We start from the raw sequence: 16908 nt of genomic DNA, 5'->3' as shown, positions 1-16908 counted from the left end.
TGAAGTACAGTCGCGAACAATAAATTTTGGTCGTCAATGTCACTCTTTGACGCAATGGAAAATGCTCCATTGTAAAACGGTCATAAACATCATAACCTATCATCATGTTAAATGGCATTAATTGTCATTTTTTCCTAATTTTTTTGGCACTTTGTTGACATGGCCATAATCAGGCAGGGACATTTTTTTAATTTGTGACATTGACGACCAAAATTTATTGCTCGCGACAGTACAATGGCCGGCAATAAAAACTAGCCATCACTTTTGTGTTACGTCAAAATTTTTGACAACCTTCAGAAAGGAAGCGTTTTGGCAGGAAAAAACACAGTAAGTATATAAATTGGGAATTATTTATTTAAAAAATGATTAAGTAAACAATAGCAAATTATTATTTCCTAAAAGGTGATTGTAAATCTTTTATTAATCTCAACAAACATAAACTTCAAATTCACCAAGTTCTATCAGACAGGTATGTTTCCACACATCCCCATGTTTAAAACAAACATACTATACATGCGATCACTATTTTACAATGTCATCGTGTTCAGCTTTGGCACGAAAGTTTTTGGTGTATCTGACGATGTAATCCATAAAGTTAACACCGTAACTGCAAAAAGTGCAACGGACCTTTCAATAATTTCCATAAAAAAACTGCACACCACAATTTCGAATTAGTTGGATAAAAATTAAATAATCTTTTCTTAGCATGAATCAACTGGTTTTTAGTGCAGTTGAAATCGTGTACAGAGTATAACCTGTTCGCTTTAAAAATGGGGATGATTTGGAAACTACAAATTCACGCAGGGATTCATTCATGTGGTATCGTAAGTGCATTTTACTACCCTCGTAAAGAAACGTTCATTTTTCGCACAAGCAAAAAAATGTGTAAATAAATGGTCAACTAACAATATTTTATATATCTTTGTTATTAATTAGAAAAATATTTTATACTATTATTGTTGAGTGAACAATAATCTGTGATTTCCATCGGTAAAAAGGTTCAAGTGTATCAACTTGTCACACACCCCACTTTTAAAACGAACATATTATATACTACGGGGTGATCAAGAAGGACTGTTTAAGTTGGTAATGCTGAATTTTATTTTTAAATGCTACAAATGGAGTAACTTCCGGATGTTGACGGCTTCACACTGACAGCCGCATCAATGACAAATCAAATTTGACATTTCAAATGAAATTAAACATGCTGGTGAATCGTTCGAGAGAAGAGTTAATTTATGTTTAGAGCAAAATGGGGAGCACTTCGAGAATTTCTTTTAGTTAATTCTTAAACTATTATTCCGAATTCCAACTTTGATTTCTTTTTATCGTTAATTTTTACTCTCATAACCTACCATTTTGTCGTTATTAATGTTACGTCAGATCTGTCAAATAAACCCACAAAACATATCGGGTTGCAGTGTTGTAAATAGCCGAATAAAAAAATGTTCTTAATTGTATTGCCAACTTAAACAGTCCTTCTTGATCACCCGGTACTTATTATAGAAAATGTAACACCCAAAAATAGTGAATATATTTTGATGAAATTTGTTACAATAATTAGGTGTTAACTAACGATAAAGTGATGATAATTTCAAAGAAATACCTAAAGAAAATACCCGTATCTTTTAGATTATCCTTTTCCAAACATGGATTTCTTTTTATTCTTGACGATCAGTTATCCTCAATAACTAAACAATGCCTCCGGTACGTCGACGTAACTCAATTTAAAAGAGGCCGCGTTATCGGAATGCGAGAAGCAGGTCTTTCCTATAGGGCAAACGCTCACCGTGTGGGACAAAATGTGGCCACTGTGTTACGGTGTTGTGCCTGGCTTGAATTATTGTATCAAAATATGCTGTTTCTGGGTGTCGCATTTTCTAAAATAAAATACGAAATTTCTGTTTGCCTTCAAAACAAAACACTTCAGCTCATTCTAAACATTCTAATCATTGTGATATTTTATTTGTAATAATTATACACTTTGTTCTTTTTATTCCCCTTTTGTTGTGATTTGGCACAAAATGTACTGGTGTTCCTACAAAAACGACCCCCGAAGAAGACCGTACACCCAAACGGCGGTGCATTGGACGTCTCCATAAAAAAATGTGCATATTACCTCATTCAACGACATAACTATTTGAAATGAAAGATCGACCGTTCGCTACGCTCATCACACGTCTTCTACGCAAATGACAAGCTTCAGCCACTTCTCGTACCTCTTCGCCAATTCGTGCTGGTAGAACATGGTGGACTGATTGGAATTTTTCTTGATGAAATCGGCTTCGCTCTTCACTAGAGTGCGATAGAGCAGAGACGATTCGACTTTGTTGCGCTGACTTTTGAACAACTTGGGTTGTTTTTCGCCGTCACTGAGTCCCGAGTTGTCCAAGTTAACTATGTTTGCACCCTGAAGACACGAATCCCCCGGTTTGTAGTCTTGTTGGACAGCCAATCCGTGGTACTCATGCGCAGTATTTAACAAATGATACAACAAGTACCGCCGGTGGTACCAGATCGACTCGTGATTGGGGTACACCGAGTTCAGCAGCTCCACAGTGCTGTACAGATCAAAAAACAACAAACAGAAGAAATTGATCAGATTGATCGTCTCTTCTAAAGGCTTCCCGTGTGATTTTTTCTTGCCCAGCAGAAACGTCAACACGTCCCTGGGATCATTCTCGCTGACCAATCTCAAAGTCTTGATCACGTAATTGTAGTAAAACTCGTATACACTAGAAATATTTTTACTCGTTCGCACCGTATCAAACAAGTATTGTCTGTAATGGTAGCCGGTGTGCTCTGAAACGTGTTCAGACAACCACCTCTGACTAAATTCAAGCTCGGCGAGTATCACATCGTTGAAACTAGCAACCCTGTTGGCTAACGTCTCGACGCACCAGATCCTGTGCGTCCAGGCGTGATAGTTATTCGAGTTTTTCGCCGCTGCCATTTCGCACACGACCAGCTCGTTTTCGAGCAGATTTCGCGGGGTTTGCACGTCGCCCTCTTGCAGCTTCGCCAACACGCGGGTCAGCAGCCAGCGCCTGAAGGCGAACGCTTCGTTCGACTTGCTCTTGTACGAAAGAACCACTTTGGTGAAGCGCAGCTCGTCGCTCACGCTCAACACGTCGTTTTCCACCAGCTCGCGCTTCATGTTCCAAAAGGTGGAGACGTCGGGGTTGACGAGCAGAACGCCGATCAGGAGGTGGTTCAGGTTGCGCTCCTTGCAGTAGGACAACTTTTTCTTGGCCAGCAGTTGGCGGACCTCGAATAATTCTAAGTAAGCGTAACGGTAGATGTGCTTGACGCACCATGACTCCAGTCCCATGCTGTGCTCCTCGTACAGGACTGGAGACTTGTTTTTCGTGTTCGTCTCGGTCGGGACGATCGCGAATTCCTTCCTGGAACGAACCGTGCAAAAAGTGAGGTTAGAGTACGGGGGACTCACAGTTCGGGGTCGTTATTCAAAATTGTCTCCATCGAACGCAGTATTCGCTCGGACATTGAGTTGTCGTCCTCCATCTTCAGTTCTCAAGGATCGGTCCGAAATAAATCGACAAACGCGAAATCCATTCCTTCGACGTCCACCACATCCAAACTGTCAAACTACGTTGATTCCACGAATACAAACGACCCGCGGTTTAGACAATTTCTAGGTTAGGTCAACCATTTAATTAAATAATCGCAAATAATTGTTCATATATTGTAAATAAACTATAAATTTATAGTAAATTAAAAGCAATACATAAACGCATAGACAGTTCTACAACATAAAATTGTCCTACATCTTCGTAATAATAAAATAACTTGCTTATGTATATATACAAAACCTCCAAAATTGTAATTACAGGGGGCCCGCGTGCCCCGTCCTTCACAATTTATCAATCACCTTCTTTCCTACATTCGTCTTCTTCTTCCTCCTCCCAATCGTCCATCAACTTGTGGACCGCTTCTCCCGCGGCTTTCGCCTTCTCCTTCTGATCAGATTGTTGCGAATCTGTGTCCTCCCAGTCGTCCAGTATCGATATCTTCGTCGACACCGTTTCTTGCGGTTTGTTTTGCGACTCTTGAGAAGACTGAGAATTCTCGTCGTTAAACTGACTAGTTGAAGTATCACTCTGCGATGATTCCTGTTCGGCGTTCGTTTCCTCCTGATTCTTTTCCTCCTCGAGACACTCTTTCGTTCGATCTTCGCTTATCTCCATGAGATCCGTTTTGGAACTGTCGTCCCCGGACAACGGCTCCTTTTCTGTCTCTTCGACGGGCGCTTGTGGCGACGGCGGAGTCTCTACTTTCTCTTCCTTCTTCACTTCTTCGACAGGGGGCGCTGACTCGTTTTCTTCGAGAAGAGTTGACTCACCGGCTTCTTCGTTGACAGACTCGCTGGCTTCTTCGCCAACTTCTTGATGCACAGATTCGCTGCCATCTTCTTGAAACACAGACTCACCGTCTTGACGGACAACCACACCGTCGTCTTGCCGGACCGCACCGTCTTCTTGCCGGACCTCACCGTCTTCGCGACAGACCTCCACATCTTCTTGACGAACCTCACCGACTTCTTGACCACCAGTGTCCACAGGAACCGGTTCCTTTTCTTCAACCGTACTAACCTCAACTCCCTCTCTGTTCTCTTCACTCGGTTCTTCTTTTTCTACTGGCGGACCTCCCTGAAAAGCAACAAATCAAAATCAATCCCCACTTACTCCAACCAAACCCACCTCCTCTCTCTCCGCCGCGATCTCTTCATTCTTGTCATTCGTTTCTTCCGATGTAATGTCAATAATTTCCTTTTCGTCGTTTGCTTCTTTGCTTTCTTGTTCTTGATTTTCCGTCGGAGTTTCCTCCACTGGAGTCTGAACAGTCGGTGGCACTTCCACCGGTTCTAGTGGAGTCGTAAATTCGAGTTGCTCACCTTGAGTCAAACTATCGATCAACAAGTCATTCTGAGATTGACTTTCCGAAGTCACTTCCGGCTCCGCCTCCTTCAACTCAGTCTGACTTTGCTCCTTCTCTGTCACATCGAGAGCAGGTTTAGTGTCTTCGTCGTACAAAGATTCTTGCTTCAGCTCTCCGTGACTTTCTATCTCTCTCTGAATCATCTCGATGGACTCGATGTGGCTCTCTTGAGGATTCATCACCACCTGATTGGCCGTCGACGTTATTGTGGCACCGTTTCTTATCTCGATCATGCCAGTTTGTGAGTTGACCATGATATTACCCTAGAAAATCCAAACACCTCAACACAACTCCCTTCCAAAAAAACCTTGACAATTACCTGTGACGTGATGTACTGATCCTGTTGACCATCCACCGGATGACTGTACAAAACGACAATATTCGAATTGTCGTTGTGTACTTCTTCCTGATTGTCACCATAATCGTGGTCCGTCAAGACCATCACCAACTCATCCGTAGAGGCGATATCTCCCGACGACAACATCGACTGTGTTATCACACCCTCGGTGGTGATCACTTCGTTTTGATTTTGAGTGTAACTCTCGCGTCCCGTCAACTCCGGCAGGATGAACTCCGGTTGTTCGCTTTGGTCGTTGGAGAAGTTCTGTTGGTTGGGTTGCAAGAAGAGTTGTTGGTTGTCGTTCAGGACGACGATGTCGACTAGGCCTAAACTGGTGGCTATGCCCGTTGCCACGTTGTTGAGGGCTTCAGCTTCGGAACTCGGCTCCAGGGCTAACTCCTGGTGACGGATGTGGTGCTCTTGACGGTCTTGGACCTTCACGTTGGACAAGATGTTCACCTAGAAACAGTCATTCGTGAAGGAACCACAGTTGCAAGTGATGAGTGCGGCTGGGGATTTTGTCGACGTTAGGTTTTGTCCCTAGAATACAAACGTCAAAAAACAGAAAATAAAATGGAGTTTATCATGCCAATTAAAATAATCAGTCTACGATTTCTAAATAACATTTTTTCACTTCCACGTTTTTAACATAAAGAAATTCTGCCAAAAAAATGTACAGGATGTTTAGTGGAAGTACTATATTTCATAAAAAAAAAAGAAAAACAACCCAAGACATTTTCCTTTCCGTCTTTAGTAGTCAGTAAAACCTGCCACTATCTACCTTCTTGGATGGCGGTGGTTCCGGATCCGTGATAATCTCCGGGAGTATATATTCGTCCTTGACAGTCTCCTCTTCGTCGTAGTCCTCCGCATCGTCCGCCTCGTCAATGCTGACGATCCCGTCCCTCATGGCTTCATTTCTGTGCTGGAGCCGAACGTGCGAGAACAAGTTAACCCCCGACTGGTACCTCTTCGTGCAATACTGACAGTCGTAATTATTTTTGGTGGATTTGCCGGTGTGTCCGGTGATTTGCACGTGACTGGTGAGCGTCGCCTGCGACGTGAACGCCAACTTGCATTCGCTGCATTGAATTTCGTTTTTTCCGTGGCGTAATTTGTGCTTGCCGAGTATTGTGGAGGAGAGGGCGATGAAGGGGCACTGGTCGCACTTGGGGAAGTTGTAATCCGGGGGCGGTTTCATTCCGTGTTTCGTATACAAGTGGTACATGAGGAGATTGTGCTTGTTGCATCTGTGGCCGCAGTATTTGCACAGTTTCGGGTCGAATTTTTCGTTGTGGACGTCCGTCATGTGTTTTCTGTATAAGTAGTAGAGGACGAACTCGACCGATTCGTCTTCGGTGCTGCAACGGTCGCACGTCCACGGCGCTTTGTTATCAGTCTTGGAGTCGACGTCCTTGGATTTGAGGGCTGCTTTTGACGGTTCGGGTTTCGACACTTCGGCCACCTGCGAAGCAATGCAAAACGTCCAGTCAACGTTTCTGGTTGTGTGAAATACCGAAACGCATTTCTTTAGAAAAATAATCCCTCCTGACGAGAAATCAAGTATGATTGGTATATGAAGAGTGTTTAAATTGGAAAATCGAAAGGAGCACTTCTGTTACATGTTTCGGGGGTGTAAATAACACAAAATGCTATGACGATCACTGAAACAATTTCCTACATTTTTTCGATATCTCCACTATTTTTAGAAAGATTTTATGAATTAAAATTGATAAAAACGAAAAACGGAACAAAATACTTAAAAGATTTTTTGAATTTTTTTTTTTTAAGATTTATGTTATAAAGGGGTATTAAAATATATGATTCGATAGAATTGTTTAGAAAAAAAATTATAACTATTAGTTTCCGGTTTTTCTTTTTTTAATGTCCCAAAATTGTGAAATGATTTTGTATGTAGACTCCAGCCGTTTAGTGAGGATACATTAGGTGGGGGAAACCTGCGCGGTCCAAATATTCCAGTGCCGTAGAAAAACCAGTGCGTCCCACAGAAGTGGTTTATATAAAAACATGTAGTTAAGCAATTTATACTAAGTTTGATGCACAATTAAGTATTGTATTCGTTGCTGTTGATTTAAAAACGGGTGATATAAATAATCGTCGTCTGCGCCGATAATAACAAGTCGTGCCATTCGATGTGAAATGGCCACCAGAGGCACTTGGATCGCGAATGAATGCAAACTGTAATACCTACGAAAGGTTCTCAACTAGAATAAATGTCGATCGTCAATTCGTCATTGATTGCTAAAATAACGTAACTACAATAAGAACTTCAATCATAATCGGTGCAAATCATTTTGTGATATTAATTTGTGTTCGCGAGAAAGAGCTAGACATAGGAAGCGTTCGAAACTCGAATAAATATCAACCGTTAATCAGTCATTGACTGTCAAAATAACAAATACACTAAGAACTTCAATCACAATCAATGCAAAATCAATTTGTGTTCGCTAGAAACAGCTAGACATTTAAATTTTGAAAATTCGAATAAATTTTTCCTTCTGTAATTTCTGTAATACTATTACAGTTTCCTATAATGCGCGAGGTGGTGACATCTACCGATATTTTGCTGGCAAACTCCAACCACCCTTATTTCCTAATAATGGACTGATCGAACAAAATAGCGTTGTTGCGCATCCCCACCGAATGTATCCTCACTAAACGGCTGGAGTCTAGAAACGTTTAAAATTTACTATGAAATTTTTTATTTTCACAAAATGTCCATAATGTGTAATTTTTTAAAATTTATAAACAAAATCAAATTTGGAAGATACACTAGGGAAATCCTTCTTCGTCAAATTTGTTGTAATCTTCAAAACAAAAGCAATGGTTATCCACGCGCTGCAGCTTACAGCTTACGACGCTGACCAAGAGCTCAAAATGTTACGAAGATCACAATAAATTCGATAAAGGATTTTCAGAAATGTTCAGGGGTACAGCATACACAGGTGTCCCAAAAGTACCGCGTTTCGTTAAAGGTGCGTCATCCGGATGTGTCACGGAGTGCTGAAAAATATTTTCAAAAATCAATATCTTTTATTTTTGAAGAAATGGGTCTCAAGAGACTCCACAATCGAGGTCAAAATTTAGAAGCTTAGTTCATAGAAAAGATTTATTTTGGATCGTCGTCGTGTAGTTTGCGCAAAAATTAAAATATGATAAATTTTCGAAATTTATGCTTTTTTTATCAATCAATAAAAGTATATTGTTATTTTAACGTTTTATAAAAAAAGAAACTTTTAAAAAGAAACTCAAAAAATTCAAATTACCATAACTTTTTTGTAAACAACCTTTTTGAACCACCTGTTTTCCTTCAGGGTCACATATTTCGACACCCATGACAACATAAAATTATGTAAAATTTAAAAAAAAAAAAAAAAAACGACTACGATCGAAACATTGCACTTATATGAGAAATGATCGTTCTTTTTCTCCTCAGCCACTCGTATTTGTTTCTTAACAAACACATACTCGTATCCGAGATTGAAAATTTCCGGCAATTTCGTACCCAATAATAATAATCGAAGATGACAATAAAGCTTGAACTACATCGAATTTTTCAAAACTGACAGAAATTTGACCCACTTTTTATGCTGACAATAGTACAAAGTAGAAGTGAACACTCGGGAAGCACTAATTCGACGTTGCAGTCAAGAAAAGCATGAAGCAAATAGGAGAGCAACGAACGCCCTTCATAGACGAAGCAGAAAATGTTTGAGTTTTTTATTTAATAAAAGAACGCGCTTATTGGCGATTTCAGCTACCGGTTGGGTGCGCCACTGAGCCACTGTTGCCAAGTCATACTCCCGCTCGATCCGGCTTATGTCTGCGCGTTGTTTTTTCAAGTAAGTTGTTGGTGTTACGTGATTTTGGGGGTTTTGTGATGGCTTTTTTAGGTTACACAAAACTTTAGTTTATTAGAGGCTACAACAGAAAGCGGACGTGTTGTGTGCGAAGTTGTTAATTTTATGTGGTTTTACTAAAGTGGTGGAAACAAGGTACGAAATTTTTGAATTATGTCTACAAACAAGTGCCTTGAGTAGTCACCCAATATAAATCATTTCAAAATATAATCTTGAAATACTACATATTTAACTTACAAATGTAGTCTACTTTTTTAATGTGTTTTCCACAGACCGTCATATGTATAATTAGAAGATTTTCCCATTAATAAAGCACTTCCCCATGTTTCCTTCTCTCTACCCGGTCTTTAGAACCGAAAACATTTTCGACGAAAACATATTTTTTGTAAAATCGTATCAAAATGAAGTCATTTATACAGTAATTTGTGGGCGTAAATAATGCCTTTTGCGCCCTAAGGCCTAAAAGAACAACAATTAATTTTAATAGCTATTTTATTTGTTGCATCACATTGGCAACCAACTCTTGATTTTTGAGAACGAATCATGTCATTTATTTTTTCAAAGCTTTAAGGTGGATTTATGTACATGATTTATGATTTTAGAAAAAATAATGTTTGGATTTCGGGCGTGAACGGCCATTTTGGCCCTTTGGCATCTTATAATCCCTCGGTCCTTCGGGCCTCGTGGTTATAATTCCGCCGCGGGCCAAAATCGCCTCCTTCACGCCTATAATACAAAAATATCTATTTGCTTTTACGCCACCACGCGAAAATAAATAGAAACATGCTTCTGGTTCGTTTTTCCGCCACCTGTTACAGCCAAAAACACAACAATTTGTTTTATCGGTCTTATTTAAATAATAAATTTCAATTAAACCGTCATTTTGTTTTAAAAACACAAATCATTTGAATAGCCAAACGCTTGAGTGTGTCTTAAAATTTTGCATACAATTCACACCAGATGTCTCACTGATGTGGAATCGGCAATTAAGACAATATTAATGTTTGCAATTTTATTTGTTATTACGCTGTAACTTAAAAACAAATGAAAATCGGATAAGAACATATGAGTTTTTTTTAACATTATTTTCATGTGTAATACACTCATGGAGTTTCGGCCGTTCCTTCCGACTCACTCTGTATTATATACCTTATAAGCGCGCCTAGTTACTTTTCCTGGTAGTGCCAACTTAACGACATGTCCCCAATCCACATCTATAACGTTCCAGCAATGGTTTTCAATACGAAAGCGAATTAAACAACAAAATAGTAGTTTATTTGACGAGTTTGTGTGTAAATTGGGCCTTTTTTGGCACTTGTGGGCCTTTAAAACGCTCGTTTACACTCGAACGAGTTGAATACAACGTTTTTTTGTTCGACGAGCCCCTTAAAGGCTCCAAATCGCTTAAAACCTTTAAAATTAGCTTGACGTTTCGTTTTGACAAGTTGTGATATTTATCAAAATCCGTTCACATAAGAGAAAATTCTCAAATTCTGACAGTATCGAACAAAAAACATGATTTTTAAAATTTTAACAAATTCCATAATGTTTCAACAGTTTCCAGAGTATTTCTTCAGGTGCAAATGTATAATAGGATCTAAGAACCGATCTGTACCTAGTTCTAAGCTGGAGTATTATTTAAAAAAAGCTTACTAAAGATTAAAAAATATACAGGGTGTATCCGAATTCGACCGACAAACTTTCAGGGCAGATTCTACGATAAAAAATAAGCATAAAACTCTTAATACACGTGGGGTCAAAAACGCTTAGTTTGCGAGATAATCAACAAAAACGTAAAACAATTCCTTGGATTTTATGGGGTTACGCGTGCATTGAACAGGGGGTCGAAATTTTGACAATATTTGTAAATTGTACATAGCTCCTTTTTATTTTTGTACGTTTCATTAAAAAATTCCACCCGATTCCTTTTGTTGCAGGTAGAAATTTTTAGTCGATTATTTCCTTCATGTGTTTAGCAACCAATTGCGTGACAAATATTGACCAATCAAAACGAGAAAACAAAAAATAACCCGATAAAATTTCTCTAAAATGCGCATGTGCAATAATCTGATAAAAAATGTCGGTACCTGATTTTTTTTAAATTATTTTGAATAAAAAGAATTGGAAATAATGCGTTTGGTTTCATTCTATTCAGGAAATAATCAGCCGTATACCCCTCGTGCAAAATTTTAATATCGGCAATTTTTTTGCTAATGAACTCAAACATCCATAAATTATTCGGTCAGAAGACCAATAATTTTATTATCAAATAAAAGCCCTCGACTTCGTCTCGTGCTCTTATTTGCTAATAATTGGTCTTCTGACCTCATTTATGGATGTTTTCGTTCATTAGCAAAAAAATTTCCGATAGAAAATTTTGCACTTGGGATATAATAAGTGATTACCTCGCAAACTAAGCATTTTTGATCCCATATGTATTAAGAGTTTTATGCTTATTTTTGATAATAGAATCTGCCCTGAAAGTTTGTCGGTCAAATTCGGATACACCCCCGTACAGGGTATAACAGAAAAAAGTGCATTTATTTTAACAGGTAATGGTGCTCATCAATTACAACAACTTTTCTAAGTAAGTTTCTTGGAATATGCAAAATTGAATTGCCATTTGTCCCCTTTTATTTTGACGTGCCGCCGTTCACGCTGAATGCAATTTTATAAATCTGAAAACTTTTTTAAACGGGAATCGTAAAAACTGAATGTTTTTATTCCATTCGTATTGAATTTGATGAATAAAATGGTTTTACTTTCGTTTGTTTTTTTATTACTGCTGTTTTTTTTTATGTCATGAGAAGTTACAATTGCGCTTCATGAATAAAAAGGTTTCACTTTCGTTTGTTTTTTGTTACCTCCTTGTTTTATTTCTTTATTAAATGTAGTTACATTAAAATCGTTCCATAGACGAATAAGCAAATCTTTAGTAAATTTAGATTAATTTTTAAAACCCTTCAGAATTTGTTTGCGAAAAAAAATTATTTACAAAAGTTGTAGTAGATGAGTCCTATTACCAATTAAAATAAATGCACTTTTTTCTGTTACACCCTGTATATCAGAAGATCGTACAGTTGGTTGCAAAGAAAAAAAACGGGAAATGAAAATTTTCCTAATGTAAATTTGGTTTAGTCGATTTGTCAATTATCAAGTGATTTTTAAAAATGTCATTGAATTTTGACTTTAATTCTAACCTATTTCTTGTAAGAAGGTTTCACACTATGGAAAAATTGTAAAAATGTGTCAATTTTATTCGGACAGTTCCCGTTTTTTTTTGCGACCAACTGTACCCACAAGACATTGGCAAAGGCAATAGGTCTCAACCGAAACCAAATTTTAGTACCAACTTTCATTGTGTTGTGAGACCAAAAAAGAATTATGTATTTATTTTGAGCCGCTGTACTCCCACGACCTGGTTATATTCAACTCCACATGCAACAGCTACAGACAATAAAAACAAGAGTTTCACACACCCTTTTGTTTACTTTTGTTATTATGACTCACTAAAAAAGGATTTTGTTTTCATCTATTTTTCTTTTGTAGGTTCTTTTGACCTCGCCCAATTTATTTATTTTACACTAATTCCCGTAACGTTCCTGATTCAATTTTTGGTTTAGAATAAAGTCACTTATTATTCCTACAGGAGGAACAAATTCTTCAGTATTAAATATGTATTCTTATCAAGATGCAACATCATGGAGCCGCGCTGTAATGAGCTCTCCTCGCGCTTATCTTTTAAGCATCGATTTCAATCAAAGCGGCGTGAGAAACGTCACAACTTAATTAGGAATTTAATTCTTGGTACAGTCGGTGGCCGTAGCCGTAGTAAAATAAATAATCGAAACCCCGGAAATTTTGTAAAAAGGAATTATGCAGGAAACAGTTGCAACAAGGAAAAACGTGCAAGATTTGGGAAGAAACCTGTTGGAAGAAAAACTCTATCAACAGAATCCAATGAAGTCTCACCTGAACCTTCACCCTCGGTGTCCGAATTTGTATATTCTCAACTTTGGTCGGCTCCAAAGCCGCCGTCTTATTCTTCGCCATGATCTTCAACCTGATATTTTTATTCTTCTTGACCAACTGCGGATACTTCTTCAAGATCTCCGTGACGATCTTCTCGTGGTTCAACTCCCCTCCACTCTTCGCATCGGTCGCGATACTAATCGTCGTCGTCTTATTCTCCTGTTCGTCGAAGCGCACCTTCTTCGTGACCCCCTTCACCTTCTGATCCGGCGCTTTCCGTTTCTGCGAGTTCTCCACGATCTCCACCTCGTTGTCCGCACCCTCGTCGTCCTGACTCAACCCCGACCGTATCTTCTGTTCCTTCACGTAATTCTTCATCTCTTCCATGTCCAAAGTGGGACTGGAGCGCTTCTTTGACGACACGATCGAACGATTGGCGTTGGGTATGTGCTTAAGGTCGTCGAAGGAAGTGCTAGCGCGGTGCTCTTCTTCTTGCGTCAGCAGCGGCTTGCTAGTGTACGAAATCTCCTCGAAACTGGTGTCCATCAGGTTGAGAGCTGGTAAGTCCTCGTCGGGCCACTCGAACCGCGTCGGCTTCGGGGTGTTGTCCGGGAGGGATAAGGGGTCAACGGCGGGGGCCCACCTGGGTTCTGGAAAGCACAACTGGGACACGCTGTGGCTGTGGGACTGGGACGGCGTGGGGATGCTTTTGCGCTTCCAAACTGGAAGCTTTCGGCCGGGGAGGGGCGCAGGCAGGTCTGAGTGATGTCCAGTTTTGGCAACAGTTTTTTTTGCTGAAATCACCGGATCATACAGGGCCACAATCACAACAGTTTCTTACCTTGTAGGTTGTAGAAGTGGGGGCTGTCGATATGTTTCTTTTTGACTGGTTTGACGGCCGGCGACAGGGGCTGCTTCTGTGCATCCAACAGCTTGGTCAAAATGGTGATGTTCATCACCTGGGCCGTCTTGTACAGTCTGTCAAAGATGGACAAATGAAATTCCAACATCCCAGTGTACATAAAATTAACAATTGGTACAATCACGTCTGCCTGCAAGTCTGAAGGCATCATTATCACGTTTTCTTCGAGGGTGCAAGTTTGCTCCAAAAACTGGAAATACTCCGTGCAGGCGTTCATAACCAATCTGTGCACTTTCAATTGGACGTTTCCCTCGAACTGCAACGTCATGTCGCAGTAGTCGGTCTTGCTGAAGAACATCTGAAGACGCTGCAGGAAAAAAATTCCCCAGTTGTCCACACGGACTTGCTTTGTATTGTCGCCCATCTTAGTGTATAACCTCATAATATGACTATTTTACTTGAGTACAAAGGAACATCGGGACCATCTCCTCTCCGCCTAGAACCACACACCTGCGTTAGTGCCGCCGACACCGGACCACAAAAACAAAATAAAAGCCAAGCTCCAAGTCATGATATTGATGGAATACCAACACAGCATCGCCTCGACGGGGCCAAATTGCCCCCATCGGGACCCTTCCGACCGAATTCCCGATCGAACGCAATTAGCATCGTTCATTTTTTAATGTTTTTAATTCAAATTTACTGACCTTTTCCTTATATTGAAAATATTAGCTCCATCTCTACAGACGCATAAACATATTGGATGTACGCTACTACTTCTTTGTATTCGTAGGTGGCGTGCATGACAGTTTGCTCGACGCGCCAAATTCGAAAGTACCCCACGAAAAACTGCACACCACGGACGCATCCCCCACAAAGATTTATCCGAGCACTGTCACATCACACTTTCACACCTGCACCGCGACCAGTCGCCGTGACAGGGGCCACACACGTTTTGACAATTTCGCGCAATCTGTACCAGAAATGACACAAATTGCGATCAATGTTTGATTGGGGCCGGCTGCCACAAGGTGGCGCTGCAACGGAACTGGTTTCTAATTTTTACGATAATTGAAATAAAGTAAACAAGAAAGGGATTAAGTTATTGTTGTTTCTAAAAATTCCGTATCTGTCTAGACGTTCCTCTTATCTGTGTTTACAAAACAAGCATTTTATCTCAAACGTTTCGTCAAACTTAGCACCACCATTAGTACCATTAAGTTCGATTTTGAGTATTTTATTGACAATTATATTTTTTCCTAGTCTCGTGCACGCCATTCTCTTTGTTTTTTAAATTCGAGTACTCAAATGCACCAAGTGTTGCCAACCTTTTCATTATTTGTGCCTTCAAGGATATTTACAAGATGGATGCTTTCAAGAAAGTTAAATTTAACATCCTTCATCCTTGGATGCTGTAGTCTTGTTTGGCCACACACAGGGATAGGGAAGGGTGAACAAGAGGGTGTGGGGTATAAAAGAAGTTTCTTTGGGTCTTGCCTGAATAATTAATTTGTTTGTGAATGTTTTTTGATATGGAGGAAAGAAAGGTCTCGTCCAAATTGTAACACTATTTATTTGATAAAGCAAAAACAAACAAGATATCACAGGTTTCTTCTATATGTTAACATGTTTACAAAAAATAAACAAGATATTCACAAAAAAACTCTAACCGCAATAAATTAACACCTAACATAAACATCGGGATAGGTACACCAAAAATGAAAAACAAAGAATGTACATTTTTCTATTAAAACTACGTACGAAAACTGTACATATAAATAAAAGATTTTTTTTCGTTTCAACAATTTTACTAGTTAGGATAATGAAGTCTAGTCAAACACCCGTTTGATCACCTAACAACCTTCAGTACCAATTCACAGCATCAATTCCCAAACAGTAAAAAATGCAATCTCTCTGTTATTATTGCTAGTTGATATCGTCAGTGACGCATCAAAGAAATCAACCAAAGCGGAATAACTGGAATATTTCTTAATATGTAGTGACTTTGTACTAAAAAGTGTTCTTGAACGGAACATCTTTAAAAAACGACTCCCAGGTTTTCTGTTCGTTACTGTTCACCAGAAACCTTCCCAAGAGTGACTAATTGAGCTTACTATTAAAACGTGCTGACTATACAGTGGCGGGGTACTAAATTTTGATCTCCAGTACTACCCAAATCGATAATTATTATGGCAATTAATTTGGCAAATATCAAATAGCGCGCGCTTCATTCTACAGGTCAGCCAACCTGTACGGTTTAACCTAGTGTCGATACTGGTATGGTGGGCAACAACTTTAAGTGAATATTGCTAAAATCTAACTTTAGAAAGATTGAATACTGATCACGTTATTCCTAGAATAATTTAACTCCTTGTTTCGGGCCGGCTTTCGGCTAACTGCTGCTGTCCCTGGAACTGGCCTCTTGTTGTCTGTTGTTGGGCAACAACAAAGTCGACAGCGCCTCCAGAGACTGTCTCACCTGCAACACGCAAATTTACCCTATCCAAATCGCTTTCCCTCGATTGTTACCTTCGCGATCTGGTCCAGATTCGAGTCGAGGAAGTTGTGCACCGCCCCCGCCGACTTCGAATGCAGCTGGGTTTGGTACTGGAGCAGGTTACTGTAGATGTCCTCGCTGCCGGACGCGACCATCGTCTCTTGCAAATTGTAGGAATATTTGTTTTGGATTTTGCTAATTCGATATAGTAACACAGCTGCTGATAGGAAAAGTAGGATTAGAAGTAGCGTTGTGGTGAACAGGATTAGGCTCTGTCTTGGTAGGCTCGCGAATTTGGAAATGCCTTGCTTCAGAGCGCCGACGAACTCCACGGAACGTTGCTTCTCCAGTTTGGGACCTGGAACGGGATGGATTGTCAAACTCTTGAGAACTGCTT

At 39.7% G+C, this 16908-nt stretch overlaps 3 protein-coding genes across 6 annotated transcripts in view; all 3 read right to left on the bottom strand.

The window, feature by feature from the left end:
• Positions 1-336: 336 nt before the first annotated feature.
• temp (protein prenyltransferase alpha subunit repeat-containing protein tempura) lies at positions 337-3638 on the bottom strand. Its single transcript, XM_069055309.1, has 2 exons — positions 3452-3638; positions 337-3404 (listed from the first exon to the last, which is right to left on the bottom strand). The coding sequence occupies exons 1-2, from the start codon at positions 3523-3525 to the stop codon at positions 2174-2176; spliced, it is 1305 nt and encodes a 434-aa protein (XP_068911410.1). The 5' UTR covers positions 3526-3638; the 3' UTR covers positions 337-2173.
• Positions 3639-3685: 47 nt separating this feature from the next.
• Positions 3686-14942, bottom strand: Cp190 (centrosome-associated zinc finger protein CP190). The gene is made up of 7 exons (XM_069055308.1): positions 14722-14942; positions 13994-14510; positions 13153-13946; positions 6081-6764; positions 5279-5758; positions 4722-5222; positions 3686-4670 (listed from the first exon to the last, which is right to left on the bottom strand). The coding sequence occupies exons 2-7, from the start codon at positions 14454-14456 to the stop codon at positions 3885-3887; spliced, it is 3708 nt and encodes a 1235-aa protein (XP_068911409.1). The 5' UTR covers positions 14457-14510; positions 14722-14942; the 3' UTR covers positions 3686-3884.
• Positions 14943-15569: 627 nt separating this feature from the next.
• Positions 15570-16908, bottom strand: part of LOC138136213 (GRAM domain-containing protein 2B-like) — a 46135-nt gene continuing 44796 nt past the window's right edge. For all 4 annotated transcript variants that reach the window (XM_069055277.1, XM_069055276.1, XM_069055278.1 and 1 more), the window contains 2 exons: positions 16544-16869; positions 15570-16493 (listed from right to left, as the gene is read on the bottom strand). In XM_069055277.1, coding sequence (XP_068911378.1) covers positions 16407-16493; positions 16544-16869 — 413 coding nt within the window. In that variant the 3' untranslated portion in view covers positions 15570-16406. The remainder of the gene's footprint in view (positions 16494-16543; positions 16870-16908) is intronic.

The sequence above is a fragment of the Tenebrio molitor genome, chromosome 8 (genome assembly GCF_963966145.1).
Source record: "Tenebrio molitor chromosome 8, icTenMoli1.1, whole genome shotgun sequence".
NCBI lineage: Eukaryota > Metazoa > Arthropoda > Insecta > Coleoptera > Tenebrionidae > Tenebrio > Tenebrio molitor.
The sequence above is the reverse complement of the archived record's forward strand: the minus strand, read 5'-3'. Positions and strand labels throughout refer to the sequence as shown.

Excerpts from the sequence above, each read along its gene's own strand:
- temp (XM_069055309.1), bottom strand. The coding sequence starts at position 3,525 with ATGGAGGACGACAACTCAATGTCCGAGCGAATACTGCGTTCGATGGAG. Across the intron at positions 3,405-3,451 it reads TTGAATAACGACCCCGAACT|GAAGGAATTCGCGATCGTCC; the intron begins GTGAGTCCCCCG and ends GGTTCGTTCCAG.
- Cp190 (XM_069055308.1), bottom strand. The coding sequence starts at position 14,456 with ATGAGGTTATACACTAAGATGGGCGACAATACAAAGCAAGTCCGTGTG. Across the intron at positions 13,947-13,993 it reads CCACTTCTACAACCTACAAG|CAAAAAAAACTGTTGCCAAA; the intron begins GTAAGAAACTGT and ends CGGTGATTTCAG. Across the intron at positions 6,765-13,152 it reads CACCGAGGGTGAAGGTTCAG|GTGGCCGAAGTGTCGAAACC; the intron begins GTGAGACTTCAT and ends ATTGCTTCGCAG.